The sequence below is a fragment of the Geotrypetes seraphini genome, chromosome 1 (assembly GCF_902459505.1).
Source record: "Geotrypetes seraphini chromosome 1, aGeoSer1.1, whole genome shotgun sequence".
NCBI lineage: Eukaryota > Metazoa > Chordata > Amphibia > Gymnophiona > Dermophiidae > Geotrypetes > Geotrypetes seraphini.
Window position 1 is genome coordinate 392888176 of NC_047084.1, and position 20768 is coordinate 392908943.

General features: G+C 45.6%; 1 protein-coding gene across 2 annotated transcripts in view; it reads left to right on the plus strand.

Annotated features, from left to right (window-relative positions):
* Positions 1 to 16967, plus strand: part of FRMPD1 (FERM and PDZ domain containing 1) — a 304447-nt gene extending 287480 nt beyond the window's left edge. For both annotated transcript variants that reach the window (XM_033917490.1, XM_033917500.1), the window contains 2 exons: positions 7825 to 8667; positions 11867 to 16967. In XM_033917490.1, coding sequence (XP_033773381.1) covers positions 7825 to 8667; positions 11867 to 14292 — 3269 coding nt within the window. In that variant the 3' untranslated portion in view covers positions 14293 to 16967. The remainder of the gene's footprint in view (positions 1 to 7824; positions 8668 to 11866) is intronic.
* The last annotated feature ends 3801 nt before the right edge of the window (positions 16968 to 20768 follow it).

Here is a 20768-nt window from a genome sequence, read left to right on the forward strand (position 1 = left end):
CAGTGGGTCTCGAGATCCCTTAAATATCTCGGTGTGATCATTCCTTCTGATCTTGCTGCTTTATATGCCTTGAATGTAGAGCCACTGTTGCGCTCTACATTCAAATGTAGAGCATCTATGGCAGGCCTTTCCCCTGTCTTTAATGGGGAGAGTTGCCTTACTTGGCTATATATTTTTTCCAGGTGCTTCCTTTATATTTGTTGCACCGGGATGAGACTAAATTTACTCACTTTATTCAACATTTTCTTTGGCGTGGTCACCAAGCACGGCTTTCCTATTCGCAAGCGGCTCGCCCTTGCTATAAAGGGGGCCTAGGCTTGTTGAATCTTTGCCACCTCACTATTGGATGTGGCATGTGCCACATCAACGATTTTTTCCAGGGCACTACGGGATTTCACCAAAATGCCTTTGGAACTCTCTTGTTTCTGGAGGGAACACTTCAGTGCTTATGTCCACTCGGTTTCCTCTTCTCAGTTTTCTTTTTTTTTTTTTTAATTATAGTTTGAATAATACATTATATTATATAATGGAATTATATAAAGGAAAAAAAAGAGAATCTACATACACATTACATAATTCATCATACATAAATCCTTTTTAAGCCCACTAAATTCCGGAACTTGGAGGCAAGGAGGATGGCAGTTTGAGTGCAGAGCTCCTCTCCCTGGACAATCTGCCTGCTTTTAAATATCAGCAGCAGTGGGAGATCAATTGCTTTTACACCTAAGCAGCAACGGGACCAACCCACCAACCTCTGCAGTCCATTGGAGAGATCAATCTACCTGCTTTTAAATATCAGCAACAGTGGGAAATCAACTGCTTTTACACCTCAGCAGCAGCGGAACTATCCGCAACTACCAAGAGCACACAGACCCGATCCAGCCAAGAGTGTGAGCTCCACCTCCCCCTGCAGTACACTAGGAAGATCAACTGTTTTTTACACCTAAGCAGCAACAGGACCAGCCACCACTACCGAGAGCCCTTTGCCCTGATCCAGCCAGACAAGTAAGCTCTTCCCCCAGCATTCCGTTGGAAAAATCAATATGCTTGCTTTTAAATATCATCAGAAGTAGGAGATCAACTGCTTTTACACCTAAGCAGCACCAAGACCAGCCGCCACTATCGAGAGCCTTTGTCCCAATCCAGCCAGATGTGTGTGCTCTTCACCATACAATTTGTTGGAGAGATCAATCTGCCTGCTTTTAAATATCAGCAGCATTGGGAAAACAACTGCTTTTACACCTAAGCAGCAGCGGGTACATCCGCAACCACCAAGAACCCACAGACCCAAACCTGCCAGGAATGTGAGATCCACCCCCCCTACAATCCGATAAGAAGATCTACTGTTTTTACACCTAAGCATCAATAGACCCAGCCACCACTACCGGGAACTCTTTGCCACGATCCAACCAGACATATAAGATCTTCCCCCAGCATTCCATTGGATAGATCAATCTACCTGCTTTTAAATATCAGCAGCAGTGGGAGAACAACTGCTTTTACACCTAAGCAGCATTGGGACCAACCGCAACTACCAAGAGCCCATAGACCAGATCATGACAGGAGTGTGAGCTCCACACCTCCTGCAGTCCGCTAGGAAGATCAACTGCTTTAACACCTAAGTAGCAGCATGACCAGCTGCCTATAATAGGAGCCCTTGCCCCGATCCAACCAGGCATGTGAGCTCCTCCCCCTATATCCCGTTTAAGAGATCAATCTACCTGCTTTAAATATCAGCAGCAGTAGAAAAACAACTGCTTTTACATACAAGCAGCAGCGACCACCAAGAGCCCACAGACCCGATCCTGCCAGGAGCGTGAACTCCTCCCCCTGCAGTCCATTGGAGAGATCAATCTGCCTGCTTTTAAATATCAGCAGCAGTGGAGATCAACTGCTTTTACACCTAAGCAGCAATGAGACCAGCCACAACCACCGAGAGCACTCAGACCCGATCCTACCAAGAGTGTGAACTCTTCCCCCTCTGCAATCCGCTATGAAGATCGACTGTCGGCTCCGGGCGGCTTTCCCGCAGAGGAGAGAATCCTGCATTCACCGTGGACCTCATCTGGGGCAGCCTCCTTGGAGCGGCTGGGGCACGGGCAGTATGTCTGGGAGGGAATGCATGGATGGGAGAACATCGCAGGGGAGGAGACATAGGCATCCTGGGACTGTCGGCCAAGTCTCTTCCCTGAAGAAGCCCTTTCTGGATATGTCAATCGCTCCTCCTAAACTTACTTGCTCCACTTCATCACTGACGCTGACCCATTCTGCTTCTATTCCTTTCTCTCCTCTCCTCTACCTTCCAAAGTATTTAGATCAATGCTGTCTTTTTAAAATGTTTATTTTATTTTTATTTTTCCTCTAACTCTACTTTTCACTTCTCTATTACCCTCCAGGTACTTTAGTTAGATTGTGAGCCATCGGGACAGTAAGGGAAGTTTCCAAGTACCTTTCTTATTTCTAATCTTAATGTATATTTTCTGTAAACCGCTTAGAACCTAACGGATGTAGCGGTATATAAGAAATGAATTACATTACATTACATTACTAAATGGGGAGACAAGATTCTATATTCAACCAGAAATAAAGAAAAGATAAAGGAAATAATTCTCAGTTCAACTACGTGAACCTTGTATCATTCCTTACTATTTTAGGGATACATCAGGAAATTTTAAATAAAAAGACGCCTCCAGAGCCAAAACTCTAGGTTTTAACCTCAAAATCTCTTTCCTTCTACATTGAGTAGCTTTGGAGACATCAGGAAAAATCCTAAGTCACCACAAAATTTAGTTAATCTATTTTTAAAATAAAGTTTCATGATTAACATTTTATCTATCTCACTCATGCATGTTATCACCAAGGTAGATCGATTCTGAATCACATCTTGTGTATCTTCCAAAAATTCAGTTAAATTAATTTCTGTTGTGACCAGATAATCCACCTCCTGGGCGGATTCTTTTTTCTTTTGACGTACATAGTAATAATTATTTATTGGAAAATTCTCCGCATTGGGCAATCCCAGTACTTCTTTAAGGTATTTTTTTTAACAATATTTCAGGTGCTAATAAATGAGTCACAGGGAAATTGACCAATCAGAGATTTCTCACTCTATTCATATTTTCCATAGATTCTATTTTAGCATGAATCACAGTTGCATCCTTAACAGCGGAGACTGAGACAGCTTGCAATGTGTTACATTGAGCTTCCATGACATTTAAACATTTATCCAAACAATTTAGATTGGAATACACATTTTCTAGTTTACAAGAAACAGATAGTGAAAAATCACCCATTTGTTTCATCATTGACCTAAGAAACCCTTCAACCCTAGTAATGCCTAACCACAAGTCTTTGAGAGTAATATCTTGTGCTTCCACCGTAGGAGAATGTTCCTCCACTAAACCTGAAAAGTCTAAAGCCGTGGAGGGGCATAATCAAAAAAAGCGTCTAAGTCCCCTTTTGGCCTAAGTCCTTAAACGTTCAATGCAGAAGCAGAGAAAGTGTCCATAACCAAAACAAACGTCCTTGTTTTGATTATGGCCTTCCTCTGCCTAAACGTCCAATCTCCACTACATCTACAAGTACACCTACATGACGTATACACTTTTTAGCCATAATGAAACAAAAAAACGCCTAAGCCCCAAACGTCCAACAGAAGGGCTTTTAGGTGAAGAAGAAGCCAGTCCTTCACCTAAAAGCTGGAATCTGTAACCAGTGTCTGTCAAAAACAACACCGATTACAGAATCCCCCCCGCCACAACCATCGAGGCAGGAGGGTGCCCAAGCCCTCCTGCCATGTTGAACCGCGACCACCCCCTCCCGACAACATCGGGGCAAGAGGGAGCTCAAGCCCTCTTGCCCTGGCCAACCACGGCCCCCCGATGATATCGGGGCAAGAGGGAGCCCAAGCCCTCTTGCCCTGCCAACTCCCCTACAATATCGGGAAAAGAGGGAGCCCAAACCCTCTTGCCCCACCGATTAACATCGGGCCAGGAGAGAGCCCAAGTCCTCCTGGCCTCAGCGACCACCCCCCCTGCGACTCGTTCGGGCCAGGAGGGAGCCCAAGCCCTCCTGGCCCCGGCGACCACCCCCCCGCGCCTCGTTCAGGCCAAGAGGGAGCCCAAGCCCTCCTGGCCCCGGCAACCCCCCCCCCCCCGCGTCTCGATCAGGCCAGGAGGGAACCCAAGCCCTCCTGTCCCAGGCGACCCCCCCCCCATGACTTATTCAGGCCCGGAGGGAGCCCAAGCCCTCCTGGCCCCGGCGACCCCTTACCCCCACCCCGTACTACATTACGGCAGGAGGGATCCCAGGCCCTCCTGCCCTCGATGCAACCCCCCTCCCCCCAATGACTGCCCCCCCAGAACTCCTGATCGCCGCCTCCAGCCGACCCGCGACCCCCCCGGCTGACCCCACGACCCCCCCACCCACACCCCCGTTCCCTGTACCTTTTTTCAAGTTGGCCAGACAGACGGGTGCCAAACCTAGGTAAGACCTAAGGTGCCTTAGGCCCCACCTGTGGGCAGGGCTTTGGGACGGCTGGGCCAATCCGGCCCCATTCTGCCATTTGCTACCTGCCGGATAGGCGGGTTTGGCACCCGTCTGTCCGGCAAACTTGAGGGAAGGGGGGTGGGGCTGGGGGGGTCGTTGCGGGTCGGCTGGGGGGCAATCGGGGGTTCTGGGGGGGTGGTTGTTGGGGGGAGAGGGAGTTGCATCGAGGGCAGGAGGGCCTGGGATCCCTCCTGGCCCGAACGAGTCATGGGGGGGTGGTTGCCAAGGCCAGTAGGGCTTGGGCTCCCTCCTGGCATGAACGAGTCACGTGGGGGGGGGCGCCTGGGCCAGGAGGGCTTGGGCTCCCTCCTGGCATGAACGAGTCGCGTGGGGGGGGGGCGCCTGGGCCAGGAGGGCTTGGGCTCCCTCCTGGCCCGAACGAGTCACGGGGGGGTGGTCGCCGGGGCCAGGAGGGCTTGGGCTCCCTCCTGGCCCGAACGAGTCATGGGGGGGTGGTTGCCTGGGCCAGGAGGGCTTGGTCTCCCTCCTGGCCCGAATGAGTCGGGGGTCGCCGCGGGCCAGCAGAGCTTGGGCTCTCTCCTGGCCCGATGTTAATTGCGAGGGGGGGGTGATGGATCGCGGCAGGAGAGATGCCTCATCTCCCCTACCGTGATGCCATCACTCCTCTACCAGAACTGCTGCGACCCGCGGCAGGAGAGATAGGGCATCTCTCCTGCCGCGGGTTGCGGCAGTTCGGGTAGAGGAGTGATGGGATCGCGGTAGGGGAGATGAGGCATCTCTCCTGCCGCAATGGTTGTGGTGGGTAGGTTGCCGGGCTGCTGAACTGATGGCGCCAGCGGCAATCAGCTCAGCGGCCCCTTTTTCGGCACTTAGACCTGGTTTGACTACGTCTAAGTCAAAAAGTTCTAAGTGCCGACTAGGCAACCTGTAAATGTTTTGGTTATACCTGTTGTATGCCTAGGTGTAGGTCGGCCCACCTCCCTCCCACTGCCCGCCCTTTTCCCTCCTCTAAACACACCTCTTTTCTCTCTGTGCGTCTAGAGGCAGGGGAAAGGCCTAAGCTGTTTTTAGATACGTCTAAAAACCAGCTTTGGTTATGGGTACTTGGACGATCAGGCTTTTTGATCGTCCAAGTAGCCATTTAGGACACTTTTTAGACTTTTTTTTTTTATTATTACCCCCATAGGTATTACAGAATATACAAGCTTATTAGTCTGAGTGGAGGCTACCGCCTGTTCGGGGGAAATAGCAGGAAGGATGTTCCTACTGTCACCAGATACTGGATGAATGGGAGGAGATCTTTCGAGAGGACTCATAGAGGCCCCTGACAAGGAAGAGTTCATGTTGATTGGTGCAACAGAAAAGTTCCCAGTAGCTAATCCATGGGGCCAGAAATGGCTGGTGTTGAACTTTTCGGTTTGATTTTCCTTTTCCCCATTGTAAGCAAACATTAACAGTATATAGTTACCATCAAACGTTCAATTCCTGCTCCCCAGCTCCTCGTGGCTTCAAGGGGCTCCCAAGGGACTTGGCGTGCCCCTTTGGGCACACCCCTTCTGCCAAGCCCTGCAGCTGCGTGGCGGCGCTGTTTAAATCCAATACGAGACAGACCCAATGACATCAAGGGTTCGTCTCGGTAAGTGCCTGCAGGTAAAGTCTGAAGATTCGCCACTGCTGTAGGAGACCGGGAAGCGCGGGAACAGCCACAAAAGTCCTTTGACCCTCAGGTATTGTCCCTCAGGTATTGTTTTCTAATTTGATGTTGCGAGTCCTTTAACTACCATTATGTAAGGTTTGGATATGAGTGTGCCGGTTTCATAGCATTAGCGACCGTGAGTCACCCTTTTTGCCTATTAGATTAAATAGGGCCTTTTTGCCTGATATGGAGGGCTCACGTTTCACGCTTTGGAAGGCAAGGAGGTTGAAATTTTTGTTTCATCTGGTACAGGAGGATGGCACCATGAAATCTTTTGAGCAGCTGTGTTGAGATTATGGTTTAGTTGGTGTAGATTGGTTTGCCTATATGCAAATTCGGCACTATGTGGTCTTGTTACAGAAAGAAAACCTGTGTTCTGGTAGGCAGGAATTGCTGTCTACGACCTATACCTTTGGTTCGCAGATGAAAGTACCCCTCAAATTCAATCATCGGTATTTGAAGGATAAGACTCCCTTGCCTCACCATGGTCCCAAGATCTAAATGTGCATTTATCAGATTTATCTTGCAGGCTATAACTAAATTGTCCTCTCTGCGGAAATTTGTGTATTTTTGGGAAATGCATTATAAACTGGTATTTCATCTTTACAGATCACCTAGTAGGGCCTGTCATGCTCAGTTTCGACCAAATGCAACTTGTGATAAATGTGGCCATTTGGATGCTACCTTGGGCCATATGTTCTGGTCATGTCCGAATGTTCAATCTTTTTGGACCAGACTTTTTTCTTATATTAGCAATATCTGGCGGATGACCATTTGATTTGCACCAGAACTGTTATTTGGGGTGCTCCCTTCTTATCATCCTAGACAGCTTGGTTCACCTGTGGGCGGGGCCTTAGGCACTTGGGCCAGTTGGGATCAGGCTTTTTGATCGTCCATACCCATTTAGGCCACTTTTTAGATGGATGGCTGGCACCCGTCCATCCGTCCAACTAATTTAAGGTATGGGGAGGGGGATTGGGGATGGGGGGTTGAGGGGTCTGCTGGATCTCGCGGTTCGGCGAGAGGGGGGCCAATTGGGGGTTTGGGGGGCGTTCAGGGGAGGGGAGTGCTTCGAAGGCAGAAGGGTCTGGGATCCCTCCTTCCCGTATCTTAGTGGGGGTGGGGGGTAAGGGGTTCGCCTGGGCAGGAGGCTCCCTCTTGCCCAATCGTAATCGGCAGGGGGGGTGAATCGCCGGGGCAAGACAGCTTGGGCTCCCTCTTGCCCCGATCTTCATCGTAGGGAGGGATTCTTTAACCGGTGTTGTTTTTGACAGACACGGGTTACAGAATCCAGCTTTTAGGCGAAGGACTGGCTCCTCCTTCACCTAAACGCTCTTGTTTTGGGCGTTTGGGAGTTAGGCTTTTTTCAAGTTGATTATATGTTGTTAATGTAGACGTAGTGGTGGTCTGGGCGTTTAAACAGCTGAACGTAGAGGCAGGCCATTATAAAAAAAAAACCTCCTTTTGGACTTTTTTTGATAATGGACATTTTCCCTGCTTCTACTTTCAACGTTGAAGGCCTTAGGCCAAAAGGGGACTTAGACTTTTTTTTTATTATGCCCCTCCACGTTGCACATAGTTTGCACTGAAGTAGTAACACTGTTTGTTTTACATTTAAGGTTATGAATCTCGAGGATGTAGTGACTCTGAAGAGTCCTCTGAAATAGACTCTTCACTGGACATTTCTTCAGATATGCATCTGCTGAAGTACAACATAAAGACTTTGCATGAAGAGGAGGAGGGAAAACTGGATGAAATTGATCAAGACTGTAAAAACCCAGGAGATTATAATAGAGAGAAATGCTACAGCATCACCAAAGGGACCGACAGCACCTCTGAGGCCTCCGATTCTGCTAATACAGAAGGCAGAAGCTGTATGATCAGCTGGTCCAGTGATTCTATGGATGCTTTGGAAGAGGATGACCTGGAAGCATGTTCTTCAAGTAGACCTGAGTTTTTCCACTTTTATGTACCCAGTTTAGATGAAATCCATAGTGAAGACAAAAGTGTTTTCTATAGTGAAGGTGAAGAAGAGCAAAAAGAAAATGAAAAGGCAGGCTCTGATCCCTTTCTGTGTTTCCTGCAGACATCACAGAGAGATGAGAGTGGAACTGAACAAAAAGATTTTTCCGGGTGTCCAGGGGACATGGAACCAAAGGAGGAAAATGAACTGAGTGCTTTTAGTCTGGGCTGTCGACTGTATGATAGCAATGTCATGGAATATTATAGCCTGTGTTCAAATGTTTCCCCTGCAAACAGCCTGGATAAAGACAGTAGCCCAGATAAAAATTATTTCAATAGTCTTCTAATAGATTCAGAAGAGGAGAAGAAGTGTAATGTGATTGAGACCAGTGAGGTGGAAACACTCATTCTGGACCCTCCCCCTGGTTTTGGGGACAGCAGCTCAGAGGAGGAATTCTTTGATGCAGCAGATAGGCTCACACCAACTGAAACAGTATCAGGTGAGGAAACTCATTGTCACAGAAGAAGGGAATAGATTTAGCTTCTTAACTTTAAATCGGAGAGGTGATAACCTCTGAAATATGTTCCTGGGATTATTTTTACTGTGGCAATGTGATGGCAGATTCTGTCCCAGGAGTGTGCAAAGCATACATTATCTGTTTAATGATCTTCTATTTCTTTACTCCAGAGAACAAATTAGAAAAAAATTAGTCTGATAGTGTAGTTGATAGTACATTGTATGCTGATGATATAACATAACTGATAATAATACACTTCTCCCTTCCTATTCATGGGGATTAGGGGCAGAGCCAGCCCGCGAATAGGGAAAATTCACAAATAACTTTTGGGCCGGCTCTGACCCACCCCCGGACTTACCTGGTGGTCTAGCGGTGACGCGGGGCAGGAGCGATCCTCCTACACTCCTGCTCCATGCAGAGCCGTGCTGTGAGTTCCCTTGGTTTCACGAGACTACAACAGGGGCAAGAGTGTAGGAAGATCACTCCTGCCCTGCCTGTCCGCTAGACTACCAGGTAAGGTCCATGCTGCTGGGGCAGCTGCTTACCTCCTCTGCCTACGATGGCTCCCCTCCGCTTCCGATGGCCCCCCTTTGCCTCCAATGGCCCTCCTCTGCCACCAATGGGCACCCTTCACCTCCCTCCTTGCCCCGATCCAAGTCCCGGGGCCGTTTTTTTAAATGCGGGCTACCAACGAACGTCTCTCCGGGCCCCCCCCCCCCCGGAGAGACGCTCGATGGCCTGGGGGAAAAAAACCGCGAATAATCGAAACCGCGAGCAATGAAACTGCGAATAGGGAGGGGGAAGTGTATTACGATGGGAACAAAATTGTGCCAACATTTTAAAAATTAAACTCATTATTTTGACTGTTCAAGAATTTCACAACTGTACAGTACAGAAGCATTGATTATAGTAAATAAAGTTTGAAAGACTTTCCCCAGAGATTAAAAGAAAGCATACTAGTACAGATTGATCCTGCACAATCAACAGCTAACAGAGAACCATGTCTTTTGTACACACAGAATAAAGAAAACACCTTCGCCCAATATGGATTATGTAACCATAAACTAACCCACCCCCCTTTTTTTTTTTTTTTTTTACAAAACTATAGCACGGTTTTTAGCACTGCCCATGGTGCTAACAGCTCCAACGCTCATAGAATTCCTATGAGCGTCAGAGCTGTTACCACCATGACCGACGCTAAGAACTGCGCTATGATTTTGTAAAAAGGGGTGGGGGGTAAAACAAAAGTATGTAGACAAAAGTTAAACTGAACCACCAAGGAGCTGGACTTTGCATAAAATGCAACATCACAGAAACGGAAACATTGATGCATGTCCCCTAATATTGTGCAATATTTAAAGATAGCAGATGTAAATTTGAAAAAACAGAGAAATAGCAATCATTACTTTACAAATTAACAAATAAACCCCTCCTTTTATGAAGCTTTGTTAGGGTTTTTTATTGTAGGCCACAGCAGTAAAAGCTCCAACACTCCAACATATAAATTTTATGAGCATGAAGCCGCATTAGCCTTTTTTATCACTGGCCTTGGCAGTAAAAGCTCTGGGGTTTATAGAATTCCTATGAGTGGCTTCGTAAAAGGGGGCCAAAAGGAGGGGGAGTGGAATAAAACAAATATGATAATACCATTTTATTGGACTAATACATTTTTCAATTAGCTTTCAGAGGCCAAAACCTCTTTTCTCAGGTCAGTAAAATATACTGCTGTTACGGTATCCTGTCCTGACCCGAGGAAGGGGGTTTTGATCTCTGAATTAGTCAAAAATGTATTACAATTAGTCCAATAAAATACTACTTTATCCTAAAGCAAAAAATAAAAATAAAAAAATTGAAATTAATTTTCCTACCTTTGTCTTCTCTGGTTTCTACTTTCCTCATCTTTTCTCTCTCTTCCTTACATCTACTCTCTTCCCCTTTTATAGGGCATCTTCTCTCCTTCTGGATATTTCAGTAGTTTGGGGGGGGGGCAGAAACTTCCTGCCTCCCCTTCCATCTCTCCCGCTACCCCCATTGGTCTGGCATCCATCTTCTTCCCTTTCCTCCCCTCCCCAATGGTCTGGCATTTTTCTCCTCCCCTTTCCTTCCTTCTCCCACACTCCCATGGTCTGGCATTTCACTATTTCCTATCCTTCCCTATCCTTTTCATCCCTCATCTTCCTTCTCAATTTATTTTCTGCATCTGTCTAGATTAAATTCTTACTACCCAGTCCTCAAAATCTCTTTTCACTGTATCTAACTACAGCTTGCCACCTCTTTCCCTCACCCACTCCAATATTTCACTAACTTTATCCTCTTCCCCCATCCAGTATATGCCCTTTTTATTTATCTCCTCCTTCCATCATATGTCCTCTTTCTCTACCCCTTCCATCCAGCATCTTCTCCTCTGTCCATTTGCATCCTGCAACTGTCCCCTCTCCACTTCCATTGTCTGCTCCCCTTTTTCTCTCCTCCCCCACTTCCTTCCTTCATATGCTCCCTTCTCTCTTCCTTCCCTACTTCCATCCAGCATAGGCTCCCCCCCCACTAACATCCAATGTCTGCCCTTTTTCTCTCTCCATCCACCCCTCTTCTATCAGCATCTGCCCCTTCTCTCTCCCTTTACCCCACTTCCATCAGCATCTGCCCTTTTCTCTCCCTCCAACCCAATTCCATATGGTATCCTTCCCCCTTCTGTCCCTCCATCCCTCTTCTCGCACACCAATTCCATCAGAATCTGCTCCCTTTTCCCTCCCTCCACACCAATGCCATCGAGTATCTTGCCACCTCACCTCCCCACCGCTGCTGGTATGCTTTCCTAAACCAGCAGCAGCGGCTGTAAACTTAAAAGCAGTCGTCGATTAAGGAACCTTCCCATGCAGATTTTTGAGCTGAGCACAATAGTCATATAGCTGGAGCATACTTGATTAAGGTTTGCAATGTAGTGCATGTTTTCCAAGGTTTGGGATTAGAAATGTAAGATATCTGACAAGTGCTTCTCAAATGATTTGATGAAGTAAAAAGAGTAAGAAATGGCAAAACAAATTCCTTTGAGTAAGTGGTAAGATCATGTTTACAGAACAGCCTGAAATGTATTCACTGGTCATGCTCCTTTTACTTAGTGCTGTTATTTATTCATGGTGCTTTAATTGTACATTTTATATCATTGTACCCTTTTTTGTAGGTTCTAAGGCTGTCTCTATGGAGTATGCAAATAAATTCTCTTATCTAAATGATTCCCACTGCTTTAATTCTATAGACAATTACATGCTAAGGCAAAACAAACAAGAACAAGGAAGAGGAAAAGAAACAGAAAGTCCTGCAAAGAGCCTAAGAAAACGAAGATCTTTCTTACAGACAAATTACACCTCACAGGTTACATTTCCCATTTCACCCTCCTGCTCCTTAGTTACCATTGATCATGTATGCTGTTATGAAAGAGAGCCCTGCTTGTCCTCACTCTCTTATTCTCCAACCATTTCTTCCCTGCAAGGCCCTGAAGGAGAACTTGGACTCCTGGAAACCAAACCACTTGCCCACTCCACAGACTGGAAAGAAACCCAAAATAAAAACTCTACCTCCAACTTGATGGAAATGGAGCCCGACACCATGGAAACTAAATCAGTGGCCGATGCTGCTGGCCATTCAGTTACAGCTGTCGGTGTCACAGGTCAACAGGAAACTAAACCAACCTCTTATTTTGAAGCTGGTGTAAATGCCAAGAAACATCCTTTCAATCCTCTGTGTCTGTCAGACCAAGAGGAGAGAAGTTGTCACTCTGAAGTAACTTCTTGGTTGGAAGGCATCACTTCAAATGTTCAGAAAGGACAGATTGAAGTAAATAGGAGGAATATTTCTCAATACAATCTTACACTTTGTGAAACTGATAACTCCGTGAAAAGTATAGTAAAACATGAACAGAACAGTAGAGAAAATATAACATGTAATGTGAAAACACAAGGGAGAGCAGAGTTCTGTAATGCACTTGATAATGTAAGCCAGGCAGAGATTTTAAGCCCTTGTGTTGAAATGTCTTTTGTTCCAGTGACTCAGGGTAGAAATAGACAGCTAGTGTATTCAGAAGCAGCTTCCTCTATATCTGAGAGCAAATGGCATGAGCAAAGAGTGACTTCCAATGAATTAGAAAACACAGAATACATACAATGTATTATAGACAAAGAAGATAAAGCTTTATTTCAAGAGAGAGGCTGCAAGACCTTAGAAGATGGATCTTCTAGAGAGGCTGATATTAAGAAATGCTCTGGTTTCTCTAATTCAGAGTTGCATTTTGACGTAAGCAATATTTCTGGCATACTTACTTGCTGTTCCATGATGTCCGCACTTAAAGAAAATCAAAGTCATACAGCATCATATTTTAACGGTCAGCAAACAGGTTCAGTGCATAGAGGTGGAGAGCCTCTCTTGGGAAGCACTGACTCTGATGCCCTGGTTTTGGATGACATTCTACCTGAAGTTGGTAACCAGTATTTGCCCATAACCTCGGAATCTCTTCAGAAAACATATAATCCTCCAGAGACTCATAATAGCCAAATTGTAAAGGATACAGCTTCACTGCACTTAGAGTTTAGTGATGACCAGATTTGGTTACACACTACTCCTCTGTCAACACATGAAAGGACACTACAGAGAAGTCAGCAGCCTCTCTTGGAACTATTATATCGTTTTTTCCACCAAAATAATATTTCAGGAGCTGCAAGAGAAGATCCTTCAATTCATTCTAAACAGTCACTCTTCTGCTTCAATCATAATAGAGACAAAAATAGCCCTGCAAGTAACAGTGTGGACAGCTCTTTGGGTTTTACAAGCATTAAGACAGTAACGGTCCCAAAAGAGAAAGTGGAGAAATGCAGTTGTCATTTGTCTTATGCTACCTGTTTCCGTGGCCTTGATATGGAGACAGATGGTGAAAATGTTAATTCTGAAGAAAATATATCACTGTCACTACCAATGACAGTTCCTCCTTCTTCAGTAAGTTTATCATCTATTAAATTGAGCCCTTTCAGCTTGCACAATCCCAACAAAAATATGAACTCTGAATTGCAGGCAAATGAAAGTGTTATTAGTCTAGAATGCTACTTCAAAGCTCTGAGTCAGTTACAAGATAGAATATTTAACCTGCCACCTGATTTTAAGCAGTTACAAGATAATATACAAGAGTTAAAAAAAATTATAGAGGAATTTTCAGGCAATGGATTGAAACATCTCCAGGACAAATGTGCATTGCAATTTTCTGAAGAGAAATATGCACTCTGCGCTGAATCTCGAAAGCTGATATCCAGTTGTCAGAAAGTTATCAGCAAGATTCAGTCCCCTGAACTGATGCAAGATGCAGTTCAGGAGACCTTCCAGAACTTGCTCCAGCTGACTAGGGTATGCTTCCAGTTCACAGACTGTGACTGCTGCATAAGCAGGAAGATTGAGGTTCTCTCAGACCTCAAAACTGTTGTTTGCACCTACAATGAATTTGTACAGGCTGCCAGAAAGACTTGTGGGAAAGGCTGCCAGGATCTAAGCTTTGAGTTTTTGTCAGGTCAGTGCACTGCTCTCAGTGCTGCAGTGTTCTGCTTGACACAGCAATTCAGGACATGAGTATTACCAAAAAAAACAAACCTACCACAAAGTCTATTATACCAAAAGATGATTTAGAGTTTAAAAAGTGATTGGTGTCTGCTAGCTCACATTATCTCTGTAGGAAAGATTAGGTTCTTACCTTGGTAATCTTCTTTCTAGTTGACAGACACTTTATTCCTGAACCTTTGGGTACTCAACCCCTTCTCACGAGAATTCTAGTAGAGAGCCTCATTAGCATTCTTTTGCTCTGCCTCCAGTTCCTCTGGGCTGTTCTCCATTTCCCCAGTTCATACCAAAGCAAATGGACAGCCCTGGAGAGGAAATAGAATAGGAAGGGGTACAGTGACATTCCCCGAGAAACATGTTTGTTCTGTTCATATCATTAACAAAAAACATATAACCTATAACATGTGAATCAAAAACATAACTATTTGCAATCCTTGACAAGGTGAAAGCAAACAACTTGAGCACTACCTGCACTAAGAGTGAGGGAGATTCTACAGATACCTCCTAGATTCTTCAATACCTCAGTTGCATCCTCTATATTTGTTAAAGCTGGATAAAGAAAAGAAACATGTCTGGAATACCCGGCACATTTGAAGCAGTAAGCAGGCAAATTAACATCAGACAGAGTGAGCTTCAGGAATAAAGTGTCTGTTTACTAGAAAGAAGATTACTGAGGTAAGAACGTAATCTTCCCTTCTAATGCAACATACACTATTCCTGAGCCTTTGGGATGTATTAAAGCAGTGCCCAAAGTCTAGGGCAGAGCAGATGAGCCTGCTGCCAGTACGGATGACCTGAATGCAAAGTCCATTTTGGGCATTATGTCCACCATGTAAAACTTCATGAACATACGAAAAGAGGACAATGTGCATTTTTCTGGAAACCCTGCTGAAGATTCAGCCCAAGAGAAAGTCACTCTACTAGTGGAATGCGTCTTGATGGATATTGGTGGTCACTTTCCACTTCCGATATAGGCTGAAGAAATGGCCTTACAGAGCCATCTTGAAATGGCAGCTTTCGAGGCTGGTCAGCCTGTATAGGTAGCCCTCACCAGTACGAAAAAATGATCTGACAGTCAAAATTCATTTGTAATCTCCAGATACTGCAAAAATATTCTGCACACATCCAACAATTTTGGCACCTTATCATTCTTCCTCGATCCTGTGGGAGTGAAGGCAGGCATTCATACTTCTTGATCAATATTAAAGCTGGAAACCAATTTTGGTAGAAAAAAAAAAATGAGACTGTGCGCAAGACCACCCCTGAATTCTGAGGAAGGGATCTCTACACAACAATGCATGCAGTTCCAACACTCGTTGAGCTTAGATAATTGCCACTAAAACACAGTTTTGATTCCAAGATCCATCAGAGAAGCTTGCTCTAGAGGGTGCTCTAGCTAGTGCCTGTGGAGCCAGACTCCATGCCAGAAAAGACTGTTGCACGAGAAGACGGAGACACAAAGTGCTCTTCAAAAACCTGGTAACATCTGGATGTACTCCTATGGTGCTCTTATTAACCTTAGGCCCAAAATACAAGAGCCCTGCAATCTGAACCTTCAGGGAGCCAAACACTAGGCTCTTTTCCTGTCCTTCTGGAAGGCAAGCACCACCGATATCAGTGCAGAGTTTGGGTCCTCACTCCTCTGAGCACACCTAGCTTGGAAACACTTCTAGGCTATCACATTTGCAGCTAGAATTGCTTTCTTTCTATATCTTAGAAGGATGGACATCACTTCATCCAAATAGCCAATGCATGCTGCCACTGTGTGCTCAAGAGCCATACTGTAAGACCAAAACGTTCCGGATCCTGCAGAGATATTAGACCCTACATGAACAATCACGGATGACATGGAAGTCTGAGACCTCGGTCCTTATGCAGACAGATCAGGTCTGCATACCAGGGTTACCTCAGCCAATCTGGTGCTACTAAAATCACCAGCTTTTGGTGCGTCTTAATTCTTCACAGAAGTCTACCTATCATGGGCCACAAAGGGAAGACATAACAAAGTCCTGCCTACTAATACTACTACAATTAATTATTTCTAGATCGCTATCAGACGTATACAGCACTGTACAGAGTCACGAAGGATACAGCCCCTGCTCGAAAGAGCTTGCAATCTAAAAGGATAGACAAAAAGGATGCCAGGGGGGTGATACAGTTAGGGGGAATGGTTTATCTGCTGGCAAGGGTGGTGAACAGTGGGGATAAATTTATGGATTAATGGCTATATATAAAAAAGGTGGGCTTTCAGTCTGTTTTTACAAGGTAAGGGAAGATTGCACCAGGTTATCCAGGCCTTTACTTCCCAGTTCATATCTTCGACTGAAGAACTGAGTCACTTTCTTGTTGGACGCTGATGCCATAAGAGCGAATGTTGGATGCCTCCACCAACTCACAATGCAGGTGAACATTTCCTTAGAAAGTGATCACTCCTTGGTATCTAGGGTCTTCTGGCTGAGAAAATCCCCTTGCACATTGTCTACTCCTGCCACATGTGCCACTTAGAGCACCTAGAAATGGGCCTCTGCCCATTGGAACAGCATCTGGGCTTCCAAGCATATAGTAGCACTCTTGGTGCCCCTTTGACGATTTGAGAGGGCATAGGATGAAGTTAAGAGGTGATAGACTCAGGAGTAATCTAAGGAAATACTTTTTTACAGAAAGGGTGGTAGATGCGTGGAACAGTCTCCCGGAAGAGGTGGTGGAGACAGAGACTGTGTCTGAATTCAAGAAAGCCTGGGATAGGCACATGGTATCTCTTAGAGAGAGGAAGAGATAATGGTTACTGCGGCTGGGCAGACTGGATTTGGCCTTTATCTGCCATCATGTTTCTATGTTTCAATGACATAGGCTACTGACGTTGTGTGAGAAAACTCATACCGCTTTGCTCTGCAGCATACTTCCAAAAGCCTGAAGTGCCATACAGTTGGCTCTAAGTTCCAAGCAATTTATTGACCACTTCCTCTGAGAAGAGGACCAATGACTTTGCACCTGTTGGCCTTCACAATGTGCACTCCAGCTGTATAGGCTGGCATCCGTCATTAGGATCGCCCATGTGGAAATGCATAGGGGAACTCCTCTGGTTAGAGACTTTAGTTTCCAACCACCAAGCTCGACTATGACGTGCTTTTGCTGTCCAAGGTAGCAGCTATTGGAGCGTATCCCTCTGCAGGCACCAGTTTGAGAAGAGCACCTTCTGGAGCACCTTCTGGAGCAGACATAAGTGCACCCTTGCCCAGGGGACTACTTTCATGGTTTCAACCATTGATCCCAGCACTTGAAAATAATGCCAGGCCATCAGTACTGTCTCACTCTGAAACTCCCGTATCTGACACAGAAGCTTCTCGATAAGCTTTCAGGAGGAAACTTTGTTCTCCCTTGTGTCGAACCAGACTCCTAGAACTCTGAGATCTTCATCTGTTTCAGGTGGCTTTTTCGAAAGATGACCATCCAGCTTAGCTTCTGCAGCAGCTGAATCACTCTTTGAACAGCCAGCCTGCCTTTGTATTCTCATCAGCCAATTGTCCAGATATGGATGCACTTGTATACCCACTCTGCGCAGGTGTGCTACGACTATAGCCATCGTCCAAGGCACCGTGGACAGCCCAAAGTGTAAATCCACAAACTGGAAGCATTGCTTCAGCACATGGAAATGGAAGAACTTCCTGTGCTCTGAAAAATAGCAATGTGCAGATAGGTCTCCATAAATCCAGCAAGGCGAGTAATTCCCTAGGTGCCACTGAAGTAATTACTGACCACACTGTCTCCATTCAGAAATGGGGTATTTTGAGGGCCATATATACCGCAGGTATTAGAATCAATCTCCAGTCTTTTGAGTCTCTCTTGGGTACTATGAAGTATTTTGAGTATCTGTCTTCTTCTGGTATGGGCTCTATGGCTTCCAGATCCAGCAGCCTTTGCACTGTTGCTTGGACTTTGACTGCTTTTTCTGACTTCCCAGTCAGAGAGTCCAGAAAAAAAGTCTGGGAGGGGTCAAAAGAACTCAAGCTTGTATCCCCCCTATATAGTGTCCTGCACCCAGCAGTCTGTAGCGATCTCCGCCCATGCTCCCCAATAGGCTGATAACCTCCTCCTATGTGTGAAGGCTTGGCATCATAACTGCTTCTTAGGAGCTGTTGTGGAGTGGAATCCTGAAGATTTGAGGTGCCTATCCCTTCTAAATCTTTGTCTGAAGCTTTGCAATGATTTCAGACCTGAAGGTCCTTATGAGAACTGGCGATATCATCTGGAGGTCCAAAAATTACTGTGACATGACTCCTTAGAGGTTTGAGGTCTGCTGTCCAGTAAAGATTTCAGCTTGCGATCCTGCACACTGCAAAAAACAAAAGGAATTGACCCCAAAATATCCACAAAGAAGAAAATGGCCTGGGGAGCTACACTGGGGTCCAAAATCTATTGATTTGGAGATTTTAGAGATGGGACACTCTGACTCTAACTCCAGAACCCCCGAAAACTGATTTTAACCCCCCCCCCCCCCCGATTTTGTTTTTCAAGCTGTTAGCCTGTTACCCACTGTGCATTGCTGTGTGCTGGGAGCTGCAAGTACTGAAGCTGCAAACAGCATACAAGGAGAACTTCTACCTCAACAAACCTGGAATCCAGACTACTTGTCTCTTCAGACTATCTCTCGGCCCAATGAACCAGCTGGAACCTTCAACCAGACCTCATGTGCACAGACGGAGGGAGGAAAACAGTCGGCCCCAATCCTGGGAAAACCACCACGGAGCCACTCAGCCTGCGCTCAAGCCTACTGAGGACAAAACCTGGGGTCCCTAAGCTCCCAAACTGTTAATGCAGGCTGTCCAAGTCCCTTGGAAGCAGACCCTCAACCTTAGATTCTGTGCTCTCCTGCAGCCAGAGATACCCCAAGAATGAGATCTTCTGCAGCACTGAAAAACCTCACAAACAGTAAGCAAAAACCAAATTTAATTGAAAATGAACACAAGCTAGAAAAGACAGGTTCCTACCATCTCGCTTGTACAGAGTCAACTGAGGAATTGGAGGACAGCCTCGAGCTGACGTCTCAAACTTGCAGCCTTTGGGCTACATGCGGCCCCCCAGGTACTATTTTGCGGCCTGCGGTCTGGATGCGATGATCGAGTGTTTAGTTTCTGGCCGGCTCCCTTGCTGCAATCATTTTTCCATTCAAAGCTGCGGGTAGTGGCGGCTCCTCATATGATCTGCTCTTGTGTTGGAAGCCTCTCTGATGTCACGACGTCAGAGGGAAGGCTTCTGATGCAGGCATGGATTGCGCGAGGAGCTGTTGCCCACAGCTTTGAATGGAAAAATGACTTCAGCAAGGGAGCCGGCCAGAAACTAAACACTCACTGGAGGGAAGCACAGAAGAGAGAGAGACTTCCAATGGGCATTTGAGACAGGGGGAAGAGAAATGCTGCTGCACTGAGGTGGGAGGAGGGAGGGGGAAGAGAAATGCTGCTGCTGCTGCTGCATAGGGAAGTGGGGGAGGGAAGAGAAATGCTGCTGCTGCACCCAATTGGGTAGACAGAGGGAAGGAGGGAGAAGGAAGACAAAGGAGAGGAGAGGAACGAGAGATGCCTAGTCCATGGGAGGGAGGAAAAGGAAAGGAGATACTAGACCATGGAGGGGAGGGAGAGATGCCAGGGCATGGGGGAGAGAAGAAGACAGATTCCAGACCAGGGGAAAGGAAGGAAGGAGGGGAGAGAGAGAAAGGAAGGAGAGAGATGTCAGACCATGGAAATAGGGAGGGAAGGAGAGAGAAATAGGAAGGGAAGACATGGAAAAGTAGATTTTGAGAAGAAAGCAGAAAAATAAAAAAAATTGAATGTTAAGTTAATGCCAAAGATGGATTCAAGGTTGACTAATTTTCCTAGGGTCACTATGGTGACTCCTAGAGAAATGATTAAAAGATATTTTCAGCAAGTCTTGGAAATCTCGGAGGAACTTTTACCTCCACTCTCTCAGGCTTATTACCTACCTTCTAGTAATCAAGTTCAACATCAAAGGTTTAGTACTCAAAAGTAATGGATGTCTCAGCTCTTCTTGAGATATCAGATAAAGAAATCGTGACTCCAGCAACATTATTATTAATTCGATGTTTCATTCTTAACATAATAATTTTACTGTATTAACTTAAATTTTTTTATCGACCTTTTAGTTAATATGCTATATTCTTACTATTAATATTTTGTATTTCGCTGATTGACAAGTTTTTCTCTTTTGTGTAAACCGCCTAGAATTCTTCTGATTGAGGCGGTATAGAAAAATAAAGTTATGTTATGTTATAATAATATCTGTAGCTCTTCAACCAGATAAGGCATGGATTCTGAGTCTATTTTTTAAGAATAGGCAGAAAGAATTTCTTGGCTATAAAATACAGATGTTTCCCGATTTATCACGCGAAACACAGAAGCATAGACGTGATTTTCTTCTACTCAAGCCAGGAGTCTTAGCTTTGGGGGCTACTTTTTACCTGCGACATCCCTGCA